Below are 19,546 nucleotides of genomic sequence, written 5' to 3'. Positions count from 1 at the left end.
TAGTCAGTCTACCATAGTTCACTTGTTGCACAGTAGTGTGGTACTATGAATGGAAACCTAAAGCTCTGTTGACTGTGCAGTCTGAAAAAACAAGTTTTTTGAGATACTTTTTAATCAAGTAAATGGGGACAGACACCAGCCTGTATAAATATCCGTGTGTTTAAATTTGCTGTTTGGACTTTGCACGTGAAGCTTTACAATATAAATAGGAAAACTGTTACGAAATGATTCATATGATCACACTCAAGGAATGTCAAAAGCTACGGGGAAAAAAAACAGAATTTAAACCAAACTTTTCATGATTAAAGACTGGTCCTTATTATTGAAACACATGAAATGAATCATCCCAGGAATACCAAAACATTAATCTTATGACTGAAGACAAAAACTGCACAGAATAGATGTTAAGCAAACGATTTAATATAATGAGATCTTTACAAAAGAAAACCACAGCCATGTCTTGTGGAAAAAAGAACATCAAGTGTATGAAACAGTTAATACTATGGATGTGTCAACAGTTCCTCAAAATTAACATGAAGTTTACATTCTGCTAGGGCTTACAAAATACTATTCATGATAGTTAACAAAACAAAAGCCAACAGCTGCTTGCCTGACAGATGAATAGATAGAAGATACCCAAGTCTGCAGCATTTATCTTAACACAGAAAATTATCTTACATGTATACATCCCATTAAGTTTTATGAACAGTTTGTAGTTCTGTATAGAAAAACAGATCTGAAGCAGCAGTTTAGCAGGAAGTGAGGACAGACACATAAAAGAGAACTTACTCAACCCACAAGGCTTCCAGACTCTAAGGAATTCATGAAGCTTCCGCAAGACAGAGATTTATTGCCCATTTACAAAGAACAAATAGTAATTATAAGACAAATATAATAATTAAACATACAAGCTCTGGAATTGTACGAAGATATTGATTTCTTACGTTGAGAAACATTAAAACCAAAAGTGCTAGCTGAGAGGACCTTTTCAAACATGCAGTATAATCTCCTGCAGTTACAAGGGGACATGACTGAACAGGTAAGACACAGATTCACCATTGTGTGTTCTTCGAATTGCCTCAGCCAGGATCATAGAAATGTCAATAAACTGAAAAAAAAAAAAAAAATCAAGATAAGTCTTATGGGATGCCAAGAACAGTAAACTGTACAGCTCAAACATATGAACAAATATTCAGTTTAACATTGTGTTCTCTTACCCCCTCTAGGGAGTAAAGTAACATTAAAGCATTAAGTACTTAACATATACTTAAGAACCACATTAACACAAAGTACAAACTCAAAAATTAAGAAAGCACTGAATAAGATCCCTGCAGAGGCATACTGGTGAAGACTTCTGGCACAGGGCATGCTGTCAAAAAAACCCTACTCTAGCCATCAGATGGCAGTGTCCACTTGACACACACAGCTTACAGGAAGCATACCTTTTAAGTGCATTCCTTGTTTAAATAAATACCAAATAAGTGTTAAGCTTTTAAAAATTCAATGTTGCATTAACGAAAACAATCTTTTATGCTTTTTTTCACTCTGTAGTAAGGAAAAAACTCAGAAAAGACATATGACTTCTCATGTAAAAGCTACTGATGTTAAGACAGCTTTCTATTTTCAGTTTGGTTTTTGGAAAGAAACAGGTGTCATTGTCTTGAGCATTTTCATTATTGTATTTAAAAATAATGAAGTCATCTAAGGTTTCTGTAGCATCCACAATAACATAACAATCATACAAAATTTTTATGTAGGAACTTATTGATAAAAACAAAACCCTCAAACCAGCCAATTTTATATTTCCCACTTTTTGCTTGACATAATCTGTTGCAAATACCAAATATTTTGCAGTACTTAACTGTTTTAAGGGGATTCAGGTAGTACAGTAATTTGGCATGTTTTAGCAAGGTGTTCCGCAAACAATGTATTTTAAAATACTATTTTCCTCTCAAGGCACAAATTCTAGCATCAGCAAACAGTAAAATACAAATCCAGAGTTTAAACAGATGACAAAAACACCACTGTACCTGAATTTTTGGGCAGTGTTTCATTTTCTCTTCTTGGGGGATTGTGTTAGTTACCACAACAGCCTCAAATGATGCATTATTAATCCGAGAAATAGCAGGACCAGAGAAGATGCCATGAGTAAGAATAGCATAAACTTTAGTAGCTCCAGCAGACACTAACCTGTAGAACACAAAGGAAAAGTATACCGTGATGCATGTTTACATACGTGGCTATAGATGAAGCCAGATACAAATCTTTAAAATACATTTTACACACAATTTTTTCCTAGAAGATACAGGAAGATACAAATATCTACAAAATAATTCAGAGAATTTTAAACTTTTCCAGGTTATATGGAACTCACAAAAAAAAAAAAACCCTGCTAATTAAAAGTTCTTATCAGTAGCAGTGATACTAATCTAAAATGCTGCACTTCTGTCCATGTCAGCACAACATAAAACTGAATTCTAGTGCAAGTTTTCTATATTAATCAGTCAAAAATGAAGTAGATTGGATGGCAGTATTCACAGCTCTATTGTGCCTCCGTTATTGTTCACATTTATTTTAATTTGCAATTCAAATAATTCTGCTTGGAAAGAGTTTCTGATGAAGAAGAAATGTTACTAATTAAAAGCCTAGCTTACTGCCAGGTTGTGAGAAGACATGCTGCTGATCTAAGCACAGCAGAAAAAAAAGTATAAATCAAAGAACTAGAACACCTTGGGAAGGAGTCAGAATATCTTAATTTGTTTTTGACTGGCCTCTCTGCCTTCAGATGCTCAGCTACATCCTAGCTGCTTTACTAGTCTTACAAACAGAGGCCCTGAAGAGTGGTACTTCATCAGATCATTGCATAAGTACAGTAAGACAAAAAAGACAAAAACCACAGAAATATCATCTCATTTTCAATGGCTCAGAACCAAAGTTTTCTGGTCATTCTCAGCATTACATTTAGGAGCTGCAACCTACAAAGAAGATGCACTATGACATGGTGAATATGTACAAGGGTATGTACTTAGGTTTGTACTGAAGCAAGCTGACCTGCTGTACCTGAAAATGCATCTTAAGTAGATGAGCCAAGACATGTATCTAAGTTGCCGAGATAAAAAGAGATCTAAAAGGTATGTTGGTGAGCAAGTCTAAGTAAGCACAAAGTACATTTCACCTAGATTTAGCATTAATGAAAAGCTCTACTTCATACCAAGAACATGATATAAGGCACCATCACTCAAACAAAAGTATTGTTCTTAGTGAACACAACAAATACATTTAAGGTTTCTGATGGTTTCAGAATTTGCTCTATAGAAGCCTATTGTATGTAAATAAAGAAGTGCTTCTTTCATAACAGGAAAGAAATAAAGGCCTCCTTTTTCACAGGAATTAACTTCCTCTATGTACAGGGGTATAAAAAACACTGGCTAGGCAATTTGTGATTTTGATCTACAAAGGGCACAGCGCAGATGCACACTCTGTGGTTGGATGCAGATTAGTATGTGGATAGCTAACAACTGCAAAAGTCTTTGCAAAATTCCATCAATTTTCCAAAGTGAAAAGAAACACAGGATTGTATGAATACCTCTGTCATGATTTTTTGACATCCTTTTTTATCTAGAGGCAAACAGCAAGCCTGCAAGTAAAGACTGTAAACTCAAGGGATGATCTTTACCTCAAACCACCAACAGTAACATCTAGCTCACTTAAGCTTCACCCTGTTGTTTTGACACTGTTTTCCACAGCATTCTTCTGGAGAAACTGGTTCATAGCCTGGATGGGCAGACATTTTTTGCTGTGTAAAAAACTGGCTAGATGGCCAGGCCCAAAGAGTGTGGTGAATGGAGTTAAATCCACTTGGCAATCAGTCACAAGTGATGTTCTCCAGGACTCAGTACTGGGGCCAATTCTGTTTAATATCTTTATTAATGATCTGGATGAGGAGATCGAGTGCACCCATAGGGATTTTGCTGATTACCAAGTTGAGCAGGAACGCTGATCTGCTTGAGATTAGGAAGGCTCTACAGAGGGATCTGGACAGGCTGGATCAATATGCTGAGGCCAGTTGTATGAGGCTCAACAAGGCTCAGTACTGGGTCCTGCACCTAGGTCATAACAACCCCATGTAAGTCTACAGGCTTGGGGGGAAGGGTAGCTGGAAAGCTGCCTGGTAGAAAAGGACCTGGGGGTGCTGGTCAACAGGTGGCTGATCATGAACCAGCAGCATGCCCAGGTGTTCAAAAATGCCAATAGCATCCAGGCTTGTATCAGAAATAGCATGGCCAGCAAGACTAAGGAAGTGATTGTCCTCCCATCCTCAGCACTGATGAGGCTGTATCTCAAATGTTGTGTTTAATTTTGGGCCCCTCACTACAAGACAGACACTGAGGTGCTGGAACATGTCCAAAGAAGGGCAAAAAAGATGATGAAGGGTCTAGAGCACAAGTATTATGAGGGGTGGCTGAAGGTACTGCAGTTGTTTAGCCTAGAGAAGAAGAGGCTTTATAATGTCTGAAAGGAGGTTATAGCAAGATGGGTGTCAGTCTCTTCTCCAGAGTAACAAGTGATAGGACAAGAGAAAATGGCCTTAAATTGCATCAGGTGAGGTTTAGATTGAATATTAGGAAAAATTTCTTAACAAAGGGTTGTCAAGCATTGGAACAGGCTGCCAGTGGTGGAGTCACCACCCCTGGAGATTTTAAAGATGTGTACATGTGGTGCTTAGGGACATGGTTTAGTGGTGAACTTGGCAGTATTAGGTTAATGAGTAGACTATAGGATCTTAAGGTCTTTTCCAACCTAAATGATTCTATGATTCAAATAGACTCAGGCAAGTAGTACGACATGGACCTGTTTTGGATACAAGACTATTTGATACTCTCTATAGTGTCTACAAATATATTTGACAGGAATATCAATTAAAAATGTTCTCAACTGAGACATGCTAACTTTAGAAAGGATTACATCCAAGAGCAGCAATGCCACTGTAAGTGTTCAGCAACAACAATTAAAAACATTCCTGTGTCTTGCTCCTCAGCAGTTCCTTCCCATTCTAATGTGCACTATTTACAATCACATGGAGGTGGGCTTTGCTGCAAACAGTATCAAAATACAGGATCTCTGAAAGGAAGATTTAAAACCTCAGGACTCTGGCCAAGTTTAGATTGCAGCCCTTGACCTCCCAAACTGAAGTTGGTAGCACATATTTGGATATGAGGGGACAGAAGCATTTTAGTCTAGTATTGCTCAACTGTAACACCTCACTTAATAAATTTTAGTACATTTCTCCAATAGTCAAGATGATTTTGAAGCTAGAGTTACTGCCATATATATTGAATTGTGAAGCTACAGCAATAGAAAGAATTAATCTGTTCAGGAATCAGCAATTTTTAAAGGCTATAGACATTACCAAAGTTCAGTGCAGTCAATGACAATTTCTGTGGAAAAAAAATCCTACTGCTACACTAAAATGTACCAGCATAAAGCAAGCTGGAAATCCATAAAATAATCTTTTCTACTTAGCACTGCTAGGGCTTCAGTTAAGATAGTGAGTCTCCATTCACATGCTCCACTCCAAAAAGTGGACCAACTGGAAAGAATCCAGAGGGCATCAGTAACAGAGCAGAAGTCTAGAAAGTATGCACAAGGACTGAACAAGCTGAAGTTAGAGGGGAATGAAAATACTTTTCAACTTCCAGAAAAAAGACAGGAAAACTTATTCTCACCTCTCTGGATGAAAAGGACAAGTAGTTTTATACTGAAGACGTACATTAATGTTAAACATGCATTAAATACTCCGGAGAAAATACTTTCCAATATTAAATCTAGTAAAGCTTTGTGGAAGATTGCCTAAGGAGAGTGGAAAGGCTCCATGATGAGGTTTAAGAAGAGAATGATTTTCCTAGCTGTCATTTCTGCCTTTGAACTGAAAAATGTACTAGATGGCCCAAGTCCCTTACAAATTATATGGCTTTATTTATACTGTACCCTTTCTAAATAAATTTCTGGAAGTATTTTCTCAATTCCATGTTCTAAAGAACAAATATTAAAGACAAATATTAAGATCTCTAAAGAACAGCTTGATCACAGGACTGCAACCTACAGACTCAAGGACAAGAGTGACTTCAGGTTACAGACGTCAGGGTGGATTATAAGCATGCAGGACCCAGCAACTGCATTTATTGACTATCTGCAGGTTGCGGTACAGCAAGACAATGGGACAGTTCATAGTAATACTTACTTGTCTGCTGCATGACATATTGTGCCACATGTGTCAGCCATATCATCAACAAGAATTGCTACTCTGTCTTTCACATCACCAACCAAGACCATTCTGTCCACTTCATTTGCTTTCTTTCTTTCCTTATGAATGAGAGCAAATTCCACATTCAGTCTGTCAGCAATTGAAGTAACCCTAAGTTACAGGAAGAAATACACCACATTTAGAGAATTGTTTTAAAATAATGAACCATACATGTATATTTGTCATAAACCATATGGAGTTTTTTTGCTTGGCTTTCAAATTACCACAGCACAAATTTTTGCAAGTAATGAGACTCATAGAAACAATCTTAATTCACTACTAATAAATACAACCAGAGTCTTAAGCTATACTTCAGAAACGATTTTTAAAAATTGAATTGACTGGTTTTCTGTCATTAAGTGCCTGGCTTTGAAAATATTTCAGCTATCCACAATTTATTAAGATGCTGCAATACCTAGTCACACTAGATAATTTAAAGTAGAGGCAGCCTCAATTCTAAGCCTACAGCAGCATGTATTTTAACATCCTAACTGAAAAGACCATTGCAGGAATATGAAACAAAAGCAAAGGAGAAAAAAAAAAATCATAGAAGCTAACAGTGATTAGTAATTATTTTAGCATTACTTAGTAATCAAATAGCTTACTTCATTAGTAATTCTCTTAGCAATACATCAGCTTGACAAAGATCTTTCAAACTATTTAGGGTGACCTCTGGTGGCCAGACAAATCTCCAATAACAAATGCAATTTGTTACAGATTTCTGATTGCTTTTTTCAGTTTTTTTAATATACCAGAGCTGGTAGATACAAAGAGACAGGAATAAAGACACAGAAAGAAACAATACTGTGCTTGTCTACGGTGGCAAAACCTTGTAGGTGTCTTTATAGAATACATTTAGAACGTTGTTAACAAGGTTATTAACAGTTAGAGGATGCAGTTTTGTTTCTTTACCACTTAAATATGAAGGAGTTGTTAGTTACTGTATTTCAACTGGGTGATAAACAAAAGCCTCAGATGTTTTGGCATGTTTTTGTGAGCAGTGTAATTTCATAGCAAGTCTCAATACCTCTGAGGCATTAAAATATTAATAGAATTTGCATTCCTTATTTCAGTCACAAAATTTAATAGGCTGCAAAAAACCCAAGAAAATGGTAAGAAATAGAAAAGTCAGATATTTTAAATGAGTGCAAGAACAGGAATTTTTTAAAGAATTTATTTAATGCTTACAGATTTAAATTTTAACACAAACCTCCTATTATATTCGTTCTTCATTAACTCAAATAGTATTTTAAAGGCCTACATGTTTTAAATGGAAAAGCCAAACCATTTTCTTTACATTACTGGAAGTGAAGGAAAAGCTGTGAATTACTTGAAAGCTACATCTTCCCCTATTTCAACAGCAACTGCTTGGTTGCACTACAACAGAAAGGTACCAAAGATAGAGTCTGTGTTAAATACAGTGAGTGGCCCTCAGAAAATAAACTCTTATGATCAACAAATTTTTCCAAGGTATGGGGAAAAAACGCTGTCTTCTGACTTGAATTCTAAGCAAAGGCTATATTTTCTTTTTTAAAAAAAGCCACAAAACACGATTGTGAAAAAAACAGTATCCAGATAGGAATGAACAAAGAAATTTAATTGACTGAGTCACATGAATTTTTGAATGCTTTCTGTGGTTCATACCCTTCACATCTTTAACTTGATTAATCTAAACAGGAACAGCCATGGAGTTCTAATCAGTCTTATTTCCCTACTGTATTAATAGAACATGAACACTCACAACAGACCCAAGGGCTTCAATCTAAATTATGACAGTCTTCCCCCCCCGCTCCATTCCAAACATGTAAATAACTATGGGCTTACAGGATTCTTACTTCATTTGTCCTTGCCTCCAGTTTTGTAGCAACAGCACAACCAGTAAAACCAGAGAATAAGCATTTGGCCTTAATGGCATGCTTTATCACCTCACCCGCCTGCATGCTTCTGAGCTTTTGCATTAGTTTATACTCAATAGATATGTAATAAACGATAGTCTGCTAAATTAGTAAATTCATATGCTGCAAATGAAGAAACACTCCAGGGAACTAACCCTATTTTCACCTTTTGCCACTCAAAACAAAACTCCCCTTCTCTAGTATTCACAGTGCACAAGTTGGGGTCGATAGGTTTACAGCTGGAACGCAATAATGTAAAGAAAAAAGAAACATGATTCAAGCAAGCTCTTACCTAAATGCCAGCAGGTACAGTAGGGATAGGCCATATGCTCTGACAGAGAAGGGGAACTTTAGGCAGTTCCAGAGTGAAGCAGGAAGAGGTGCAGCAACTGGACTAAAGAAGCAAACAGCAGGAAAAAAATCTCTTCCCTCCTGTGGAGGGATTCAGCTAATAAGGTCATATTCAGGGAGAGAGAAAAAGATTTTCTTTAGAGTATAGAAAGTTCCTGGATGTTTTCAAGCATGAACAACATCAAAAGAACTAGTTGTTCTGTTTTTACAATGCAGTAGGATTTACCAGTTATATATACACTATATCTTGCACAATTGATAGAGGAAAAAAAGTAGACCAGAGAAACTATTTCATTAACCACTAACTATATGGAAAACTAACAGGTTTAGGCTTGTATCGTACCTTTTTGCACCACCTGCATCAGGTGAGACTATGATACAGTTTCTCCACTCTAAAATGTTCTCTTTAATCCACTGCAGCACTGCAGGTTCAGCATACAGGTTATCTACTGGAATGTCAAAGAAACCCTAGTCCAAAAGAGAAAAAGTTTCATTAATGTATATTTATGCCTTACCTCGAACAAAGACATGGGAAAATAATCAAGCTTTTGCCTTTCATGTATGGCAGAACTTTAATTAGTATTTTACACTGGCCTAATTCTGCCTTCTGATATTACTATAATACCTAATGCAGCAGAAGTATAGACAAATATTAAGATCTCTAAAAATCTCACCCAAGAGTAGTGAAATAAAGAACAGCTATTCTCAAATGCTATAAAAATCAGAAAAAGATCACCTTCAGGCAGCCAAGTAAATTCATGCTTGTGAAAAGCTCTTGAAAATCCAATGAGTAATTCTCCCATAAATTTCAACTGCTTGACATGAACAGTAGTATTTCATTACAGGGAATATTCAAGCTAGTATTACTTGAGAAAAAGAAATGGAATCTTTCTTTTTGTGCAAGTTGTAACAAGAAATCTGTGTTAGCCCACAAATGAAACTGCTTTTTATTTGCATGACAGCCATCTAGCATAGGAAATTCTGATTAAACAGAACACCAGAACTGGAAGAGAAGGTATTTTCTAGAAAAAAAAACCAAGTTATCCTGAAAAGAGGTACACATGAGAATGACAAACAATGTCTGTTTTGTGTCTGAGGAAAGTTTTCTGATTTTGCTGGATTCAGCAGTAAGCCAGCTAAGGGCTGCCAGCCTCCATCCCCACTTCTCTTAAGAGGAGAATATTGTCCCCTTGGCTGTAACATCAAAACTCTATCTAGGGCAATACTAAAATCACTGACCAGACCAAGATTCAGAGAACTTGCCTTAAAACCAGTACATTTTATGTTCTGGGAGCTCTTACACTAGACTTGGCAAATTCCACTGAAAACTCCAATGCACAAATACTCAAAGTGCCTGCAGAATCACCCCATAAAAATCAAGGCTGGTCTCATTCAAAAGGGAAATTTAATTAGAAACAGGTAGTGAGACTTTTTCTGAACCTTCAGAATTACACTTCTGTACACAGCCTTTCAAAACTATGAGAAAAAAACCTAAAGAATTAATATTAGCCTTTCACAGTAGAGCCCCTAGCCACAGTCAGTAAGAACTGATAGTTACCTGGATCTGAGAAGCATGCAAGTCCATGGTGATGATGTGGTCAGCCCCTGCAACTGACAGCATGTTGGCAACGAGTTTTGCAGAGATTGGAGCACGACTCTGAGGAACAAAGCACAAATGTTTACAATTTAAAAAGATTTCAACTAGATGCAGGGAGTCAGAAAATTACCGTCTTTTATTGATTTTTTTCCTCTAGAATATTTGGAATCTAGATAGGAAGAACTCCAGAACTTTATCCAAACTAGCCTGTCAATAGCTAATCTTGCTGCTAGGGTTGTGAAACTCAAAACAGTGAGGAATATCTAAATCAGTTTGCATAGTCTGCCCAATAATGTTCTGTAGTAATTAGACTAACAAGCAGATAAAATTTGGTATATAATTCCAGTTCTCCTATTTAAAACTTCCAATTAGCTTTTCTATAGCAGAAAGACAATCTCCATTTCTCCTAAGCCACTACTCTACATTAACATCCAATTCTCAAGCAACTACCCTGTTCTAAAAAAAAATTGCCAAACAAAGATTGAAGGCAGAGTGAACACAAATTTTGAAAACTTTAAAATAAAGTTAGTATCAAGCATTTCTTCATGATACAACTTATAACATATCCATGTTGGCAGAGGTCTTCTATCCTGGTCTATTTATTTTTTTGCTAATTCAGGCTTAATTGTTGGATACAATTAGGAGTCTAGAATTACCAAAAGGGAAAGGGGGGATGAAAAAAAGAGAAACACAACAGCCTTGAGAAGTAGAAAGCACAAGAGCAAAAATCTAATTAGCAAAGTTAATGCAATGTCAAGAGCTTTTTTAAAAATGACAAGAATGAATGCGGAACAAACAGCAACATAAAAAAAAGAAGATGGAAAATTGTGTCTGGAGGATACCTTACTTTTGAGAGACTGCAAAGTTTTTTCAGATTTTTTTTTTTTTTTTTTTTAAGCTCTGAAAAATATCTGTGTCACCTTAGGCAGCTTTCTCTAACAAATACTAAAGAAAAACCTCCTGTGGTTTTTTATTTGGTCAATTCTTAAATAAGGCTAATAGTTGGCAATAACATGAGCATGAAGGCAAAACTGCAGATCAGAGGTTCCATCTCACTGTCAGACTTTTTTGTTGGCCCAGCATTCTCTGCTGCTACATGTCTTTATCAGCCAGACCCATTTAGCTTCCTAGGAACCCTCTCTCCCTCCACCCCATATACACAATTAGAGAGTATCTCAGTTCTCCTTCCACTGCCGCTCAAGGGCATGACCTAAAATAAGATGAATCATCACCAATCTAACCTGGATAACCTGTCATATCAAGGAGCCAGTATTTTCCTCAAAACTTTCACTAATTTAGGTGGAAATTTGGTATTTCTTTGTTTTAACCTGCAGATTGCCAACATACTTCTGGAAAAGAAACAGATATTGCAGTCTTTCTCACGGCTGGATCAAGTTTATCACCATAATTACATAAATTTTTCCTTTTCAAAACCATCCCTTTTGTTTTTTATGTTTCACAGAACATCACCACCATTTGGTTGGTGTAAGATACACAGAAGATGTATGCAACAGCTAGCACTTCCCTAGATCTCTGCAATTCAGATGAATTCAGCTTCCGTAAGAATTTTCTGTCATTAGCACTTCAGCAAAGATGATCTTCCAGTTACTGAGAACTATGCTGCTCCTCATTTAAGTTCAGTTCCGTAAGGTCCAAGTCAGCCTAAGCTTTCTGGATGCTTCTATTATTAGTAGTAAACTTTTGGTTCATGTCATTCAAATTCCTGATCCCTTCAAGCTCATTTTAGCAGTACAAACTGACATATTTAAACTGAGCTTCAAAATATTCTCAAATCTCTGGCAGTATCTAATAAAACCAAGACTTAGTTTCTACTCTTTTGACTCCGACACAATATTCCCTTATCAGCTCTTTACAAAGATCCAATTTGATGCTACAGCTAAGCTAGACTAACAAGATGATGCTGCATACAGAGGTTTGCTCCCCTGCTTGTCCCATCCCTCCTGTCCAAGCTATACACTTCCATCACTTCCCTTGTGCTGCACGCTGGGACATGTCTGAACACACAGCAGCCAGATGAGGCAGCTCAAATAGAAGAGGAAGGAAAAGATGGCAAAGCACAACTGTCCCCCCCTGGTAGAAACAAGTAAATAGTTCAGGCTAGCTGCTAAAGGCAAATTGCGTTCTTCCCAGAACACAGTTTGCCATTTCCACTCCATGGGGCATGCTGATATTTTTTTTCCCATTTCTCTTCAATGTGAATACCATCTAGCTTGTTTCATCTATCAATATCAAGAGTATCACCATCACAAAAAAATACATACTTTCCTGCATCAGATACTAATGTATACATTACCAGTTGGTACTTCTTTCAGCTGTTGGCCTTGCAGGCTGCCTTCCCAGAAGGAAGAACTTGAAGGTTTTACCACTAGGTAACTTGTTTTAGTAGACATGCACACATCAGATTGCCTACATGTTGGTGGACAGAGGGTCTTGGAAGGAAAGATAGCCAGACACCAATACCTGTTTCTCAAGAATGGGCTAATAGGAGATTAAGACAAATGAAGTTTGTAGCTATCTGACAGTTTCCTTTACACAAAATTGTGCATTGAAAGAAAACACATGACATGTTCAAAAGGATTTAAGATTTGATTGCTTGCATAGAAAGTAAGTTTTGTGTTACAATACAATCCAAACTGAAGATTACTTTAAAATCAAAGTATATTTATGGGAACCTCAGATAACCTAGACTCATTATTCAGAAGCTTAGATAACAGGTACATAAGAACAAGATTTTCTTTATTTTGGAGTTTGCAAGGTTTGGTTCTGATCAGAGAGGCAAGAACAAAGATTCACAGTATTTATTCCTCCATTCTTTGGCACAATTTGCAATTAATTTCAGAATTATTAGTGTGAAACACAACATTACATTATGTACAGAAACTAAATTGTAAAAAAAAAAATAATCACTTAGTTTTTAGTTCCTAAGCAAATTCCCCTCTTACAGATAAGAAGTTATATAAATTATTTCTTCCTTTGTGATGCATTACAAAAATTATTCACAATTCTTAAAATTACCAGGGGTAGGGGGAAATCCACAAAACTAATATAAACCACCTCATGAGAGTAACTATACAAAGGACACATAGCTGAAAGTTGTCCATCAAGATTAAATCTCTGTTGCCTTTAAGCATCTTATTACATTATCTTGCTCCAAATGCATCACATGCGTACTGAACAATAAAAATAATCCAAGAAACCCCACAGATTTATAACTGGAACTGTCACTTCCAAGAAAGCCAGTTGTGAAGTGTATGCATACTGAATGTTCACTAATGCATTACCTAAATTTGTAGTTTCAAAAATGGGATATGCTTTGAAGCTTCAGAAGCTGACAGCCATTATCTTGAATGTCCAGAAAATTTTTTAACTAGAAGCTAGGAGTTTTCTAGTAGCAAATTACTCCATAGGATTACTGTCATGGCCTAGGTGAAACACAACTGAAATCAAGAAGTGAAACTGAAAATGCTCCCAATTATACATAATGTAACCTAGTAAGTTTCACCCTGTAAGGCCATATTAATGAAAATGCATAGTGTTAGATTAAAAAAAAAAAAAGGATACCTACCCAACGCTCCACGGACCCCTTCTACAAATCAAAAAAACAAAGTTACATGAGCTGTAGAACACCAAACTCACCTGTCACTCTACTTCTAACTTATCTCAAAGCCATCTCCAGAGCATCCTACACAAATATGTCCTGCCCATGACTTGGAATCTGAGTAGCATAATTACAGGATGCATAAATGCAACAATGGCCAAAGAACAGATACACCTGAGCTAATTTTAAATTAGCTAGTTTGTGTATCAGAAGTATTCTAGTTTATGGCAGCACTTGGTTCCATCTAAATTAATTTACCAGCTTTTCTATGAATCTCAACAAGCCTTTTTTTTTTTTAAACCTCTGTTTCTTATTTAAAGCCAGTTCAGGTTTAATGCTAACGCTTCCAGAGTAGATTACACAGGCCTTGTGCAGAATGATTTTTTACTAAAAGGCCCTTTCCTTAAATAAAGGGCGCTTTCATTGTTCTCAGCAATAACTGCAACTGAGGCATGAAGTATACAGCATTATTTCAAGCAGCAAGGACTCAAGTCTTTTTAGTTCTTTATGGAACAACTTAAATTCAGACCAGAAAATAGCATCCAGCTACTGAATATTATACTGCTTCAGTTAATAGCAAAGCAAACTACAGCAACATCTTTCACTAGAGACACAAAACATAGGAAGAAAATGGCTGGCACTTACTGACACTTCAGGCAGCACACAAAGCTTGCGCACTCAACATGGGTCAAAGACCAAGTGATGTGATGCAATCCAACATCTCCCTGTCAATAAGCTGTCCAGTGTTGACAACTATATTATAGCTTATTTTGCAACATGGAGGTCAACTACCAAGGTTAATTTCCAAAGATGGCAAACATTTTCTCAATCGCAAAACAGAGGTTAAAGAAAAAAAGAAATGGCTTGCCTAGAATTAAAGGAGAACTCAGTGACACCCAGAGAACAGTCTGGAACAACGTTCTGTTAATCAAAATTACTTTCCTAGGCTATCCACCTTCAGATGGCATTTCCAAAAGACAAAATGCTCCTGGGTGGCATGCTGGGCCACCACACTGTGGATTTTAAGTGTCTCTTGAAAGTCTGACACATGAATTTTGGGTAACTTTAACAAGTCTTAACCTAGATACGTGGAAAACTTGGGGAGGTATTCAACCTTCTCCCACACCAAGAACTTACAGGGTGGTCCAGCAGAATCTTCCAGTATGAATTTGGAAATCAAAACATAGTGAGATGTTTTCCTTCCCTTTCAACAAAACGTTTACCACTTCCCTTTCAAGTTTTTTTGATAAAATAACTATTTCACTTTTTTTTTTTTTTGGATTTGTGGAAGAGATTATTCGATACAAAACACAGGAAAAAAAAAAAGAAGTTCCAAACAATGTAGGCAAAGAATAAATAGGGAGCTACCATCTAATTCCTGAAATCCGTTTTTGGAAGTGTAACAAGTGGATCTCAATATTAGCATGGTGTTAAAGTGCCTGCACTTAAAGAATGAGTATACTAGAAAATAGCTTTTCTGTATTTAGCTTTGTTCTCAGACATCACATGTTTTGTTATATCTGCTATTATTTTTAGCTTCTGCATTACTTTTCAGTCCTGTTACTTTATATAAAAGAATGTAAAGAACAACAGAAGGCTTTCACGATGGCTTGCTTGATGTCCAAAGTCAAAGGGAGGGGGCAGTCAATTTATGGGAAGTATTGGAGAGGGGCAATTTTACAAAAAGACAACTATGGCAATCCAATCTTAAAAGCCAAATATTATGGGGTTTTTGTATATATAGAAGAGATAGAAAAGTTTAGTGCTGTGTTTAAAATCAATCTCAATTGCCACAGAGTTTGCTACTGTGTTATCAACTTGACTGAACTGGTACATTCATCAATTATGGCAGACCAAATTCAAGGCACGAAAATCAGAAGAATATTTATGGGGTTTTCATACTATTTTTGGTCTGCATCAATAATTATTACAGCTATAAAAACTTTAACCTGTCTTGCAGCATAAAACAATGTTTTTACTAATTACTGTTATGCATTGCAGATTTAATCAATTCCTTCCATTTGGCTCTGTTTAACCATATAGGGTAAACCCCACCTACATAATGGTTACAGCACTTCAGATTTAGGATTTAATTCCATGCAATTAAAATGTTTAAGAGGGTATACTCTCTTCATAGAGAAGGGGGCGGGGGGAGGAAGCAGCTAGAAAAAGCAGGAAAAACAGTCCCATAAGGTGAGGTTTCCTAACAGTACTCTGCAATATACTACACACATAGGATGTGGCTACTTTTTCAAGCTGAAGACCTGCAAATTGTCAAAACATGAGCAGAAAAAAAATTGTTTCATTTCATTCACCTATAGATGTTAATTGAACATTTTACCAAAAAAGGATGCAAAAAAAAGCAAATTTTTCAAATCACTTAACTGGTTAGGAAAATGTTTCCTCTACAAAAATGTCAAGTGAACAAACTGAAAAAAAGCCTTCCAAAATTACACAGTTCTTACCTACCTTGTCTTTCTTATCTTGCCTGGCATATGGAAAACATGGAATTACAGCAGTCACTCTGGAGGATGATGCAATCTTGCAAGCATTGATCATGATGAGCAGTTCCATTAAGTTGTCATTTATTTCTCCACAGCCACTCTGGATGATATACACATCTTCTCCTCTCACACTTTCACCAATCTCTACACTGAAAGAGCGGGAGATGATTATTTAACATTTGAATTACTGGAAAGGCATTAAAGAATAGAAAAAAGTTTTAACAATCTTTCATAGGTTTATCCCCATTTAGGTAAGATTTTTTTACAGCAATTTCAGTAACTGTCCCCTTGATACAAAATCTATTTCAATATAAGCCAGTCTAAAATTTACTTGAGCACAAATATGGTCTTTGTAAGGTCAGCACCAACGAACATGTAATTATGGCTATAGCACTGATGCAGCTCATATTCTTATTAAACCCGATACTGCTTTTTTCTTTTGATTTAGTCTGTATATTGTGCCCTTGCCAGCTCCCAAGCAGATGAGCATTTAAAGAGTAACATAAATAAGTACAGTAATAGAGCCAACTTTACAGCATTGAATACTACTTTAAAAGGGCAGTTCTTTTTCTGTGATAATTAAGATAATAAATTTGACCAACTACTGCATTTTAGAAGAGAGAAGTATCAAACCAAACCCCAAAACCAGAAGTCTGGTTCAAATTTACACCATGTCCAAGTAAAGTATTTTTTAAAAACAGAAAAAAATCTTAGAGAAAAGCTAAAAGGGACGTTCAACAGCTCACCATGACTCAACAATTCTGACATTGGGTGAGTTGTTCTGTTTGCTCCAACTGTGCTTAGATACTTTGGTTTCTTATGATACTATCTTCCATATATTTCAAGGCAAATTCTGGCACTGATTAAACCACAGAATTCAAAACTTAAAGAGACTTTATAAATAAGCAGGAAAATTAAAACAAATCAGTTGAATATGAATTCTTATTCAATTCTAGACCCAAGCAAGAGAAATCTACTGAACTACACTAACTTTTAACACCTGTTACTCCAAAACTTACACAGAAAACCAGCAGATTAACCTTCATTTTGCCCTGAATCCATGAACAGCATACAAGAAATATACAGACTTCCTAAATAATGAGACAATTAGACCTTTCAAACCTCATGCTCTACTAAGTTAGTCCTAGTTACTCAACACTAAAGTATCTTAGGCCCTTATGTAAAAGGTTGCATCTTTACACAACTCACAAATAAACAAAAGCTTCTAGCTGGAAACCATCCAAATGGCCCAGATGTGCGTAAAACTATTTATCTGATGGGTACCTTCAATGCTGAGGCTTGTTCTAGTCAAACACAGTCTGAACAACTTTCTCTTATCAGCCTTCATGGTGCTGTAAGACTCATTAGCTTTCTGTAGCTATAAACCACAAAGGAAGTTACTGCTTTAAAACATCTTAATAATATGCAAGCATGTATTACCATCAAGATAGCCATGTCCATGCTTTCAGCTCCCTGACTCCTCTGCAGTCCCAAACAAGCTCGCAATAGATCCTGTTCTAATTTTTCTCCTTATCCTTTTTTTTTTTTTCCCCCTAAGAACTCCTCCTAGTAGCATCGTTGAGGCCAAAAGAAAGCAAACCATCTAGCAAACACCAAAATGTCTGGAAGGACAGAGGTGGTTAGGTACAGCGTCATCTGCAGATATCTCAGTGTTAATCCAGGAAACCTTTTGAAGGCTTTTATCATGGCACCAAGACAATTTTTGGTCATAAAACTGTTACTTCCATGTCCAAGTTTATCTGAACAGCCCTATTCCATTTATCAAAAAAAATTGTCTTAAAATACTTTTAGTTTGTTTTCCTTTTTGAAGCTGAAAAAGTTTTGGTCCACATTAAATTCAACAAGACACTAAGTATATTCCATAATTGGAAGAACTGGTCAGGTTTAATTAGAAGCCCTACTAAAAACAGTTCTGGTGTTGGAATATCCGAGTTCCACTTCCCAGAAGTAAATCAAGAAACCTGTCATTGCTTCTGAACACACAAATGCAGCTCCGAGTAAAGCATCTACCCATTAGCTTATGGACACGGTCTCAGTCATTGCTATAGATTCATGGTTATTATTATGAGGGCTCTGAAATGTAATAAATCGGCACTTACACAGACCCGCTTAATAGCAACTGTCACATACCACACCTTTGGAACAGGTCCAAAAGAAGAACACCACCACATGCAAAAGCTCTGTGGCACCTCTTTCAACCCAAGACTGAAAGTACACTCCAGCTCTGGAAATTAACCTAGAAGCCATTACAAAGGAGAAGAATGTAGAAAAAAAAAAAACTAAGAAGAAAACACCATCAATTTTCAGATGAGAATGTTATTGGAGTGACAAAGGAGGGCAGAGAAAGATTTTAGTACTTGAGGGAACAAAGTAACAGCTAGTTTCATAGATATATTATGCAATAGGACAAAACTTTGCCAGATGACTAAAACACATGATCTTAATGTTCATTATATACACAAAGAACACTGAATAACAACACTCAAGTTGTTTTGCTCCTTTAAAATACAGTCATTTTTAAGCACAAAATACCTGCTAAGAAATAACAGGTTTCAGAAGGTCAGAGAATATAGTTTGAGACAAATATAGATCTGGTTAATGCATGGGTCCTGAAGTGATGTTTCTTCCATCACCATTAACTACTATATTTTCAGTACTACTACATTAACTACTATATTTTCATTAACTACTATATTTTCAATGACCTTGGGCTAGCAGCAACTTCATCTTGTAAACTACTTAGAAAAGGAAAATGCTACTACTTTCTCTCTTAGTGCATTTGAAAAATTTTTGGTTATGCATTTCAGGCCAGAATAGCATACCTATTTGGCACACAGAAATGCGTATGTATATAGTAATAATTTTCTAGTGGACACAGAAGTTATGTGCAGACTAAATCAAATCAAGCTTAAATTAATATAATTACAGAATCATTCAGGTTGGAAAAGACCCTTGGGATCACTGAGTCCAATCATCAGCCCTATTCTACAAAGTTTTCCCCTACATCATATCCCCCAGCATCTCATCTATATGACACTTACTTGCATATAGCTATGAATACTTGCACAGCATTCAGGAGTAACCCTACCAGAGAATAGCATAATGTAATTATTGCACAAATATCTTCTCCCAATCAATTGGAGACAGCTTTGGAACAGATCCATCTCTTCTATTGTCTACCTTCTCAAAGACTAGTATTGAGAGGTATTGTATAGACTCAACCAACACACAGAAAGCTGCCTCTTACAGTGTGGC

General features: G+C 36.4%; 1 protein-coding gene across 3 annotated transcripts; it reads right to left on the bottom strand.

Annotated features, from left to right (window-relative positions):
• Nucleotides 1-834: 834 nt before the first annotated feature.
• PRPS2 (phosphoribosyl pyrophosphate synthetase 2) lies at nt 835-16,416 on the bottom strand. 3 transcript variants are annotated; one of them, XM_026856312.1, is made up of 6 exons: nt 16,236-16,416; nt 10,109-10,207; nt 8,894-9,018; nt 6,242-6,415; nt 2,031-2,190; nt 835-1,108 (listed from the first exon to the last, which is right to left on the bottom strand). In XM_026856312.1, the coding sequence occupies exons 1-6, from the start codon at nt 16,338-16,340 to the stop codon at nt 1,016-1,018; spliced, it is 756 nt and encodes a 251-aa protein (XP_026712113.1). In that variant the 5' UTR covers nt 16,341-16,416; the 3' UTR covers nt 835-1,015. The 3 variants fall into 3 exon arrangements, with proteins under 3 accessions (XP_026712113.1, XP_026712123.1, XP_026712131.1); XM_026856322.1 differs by having other exon boundaries at nt 16,232-16,341; XM_026856330.1 differs by lacking the exons at nt 10,109-10,207; nt 16,236-16,416 and adding an exon at nt 8,492-8,647 and having other exon boundaries at nt 8,894-8,985.
• Nucleotides 16,417-19,546: the final 3,130 nt, after the last annotated feature.

The sequence above is a fragment of the Athene cunicularia genome (genome assembly GCF_003259725.1).
Source record: "Athene cunicularia isolate RWA chromosome 1 unlocalized genomic scaffold, athCun1 chr1_part1, whole genome shotgun sequence".
In the NCBI taxonomy this organism is placed as follows: domain Eukaryota; kingdom Metazoa; phylum Chordata; class Aves; order Strigiformes; family Strigidae; genus Athene; species Athene cunicularia.
Note: the sequence above shows the minus strand (reverse complement) of the source record. Positions and strands in the feature narration are given on the sequence as shown.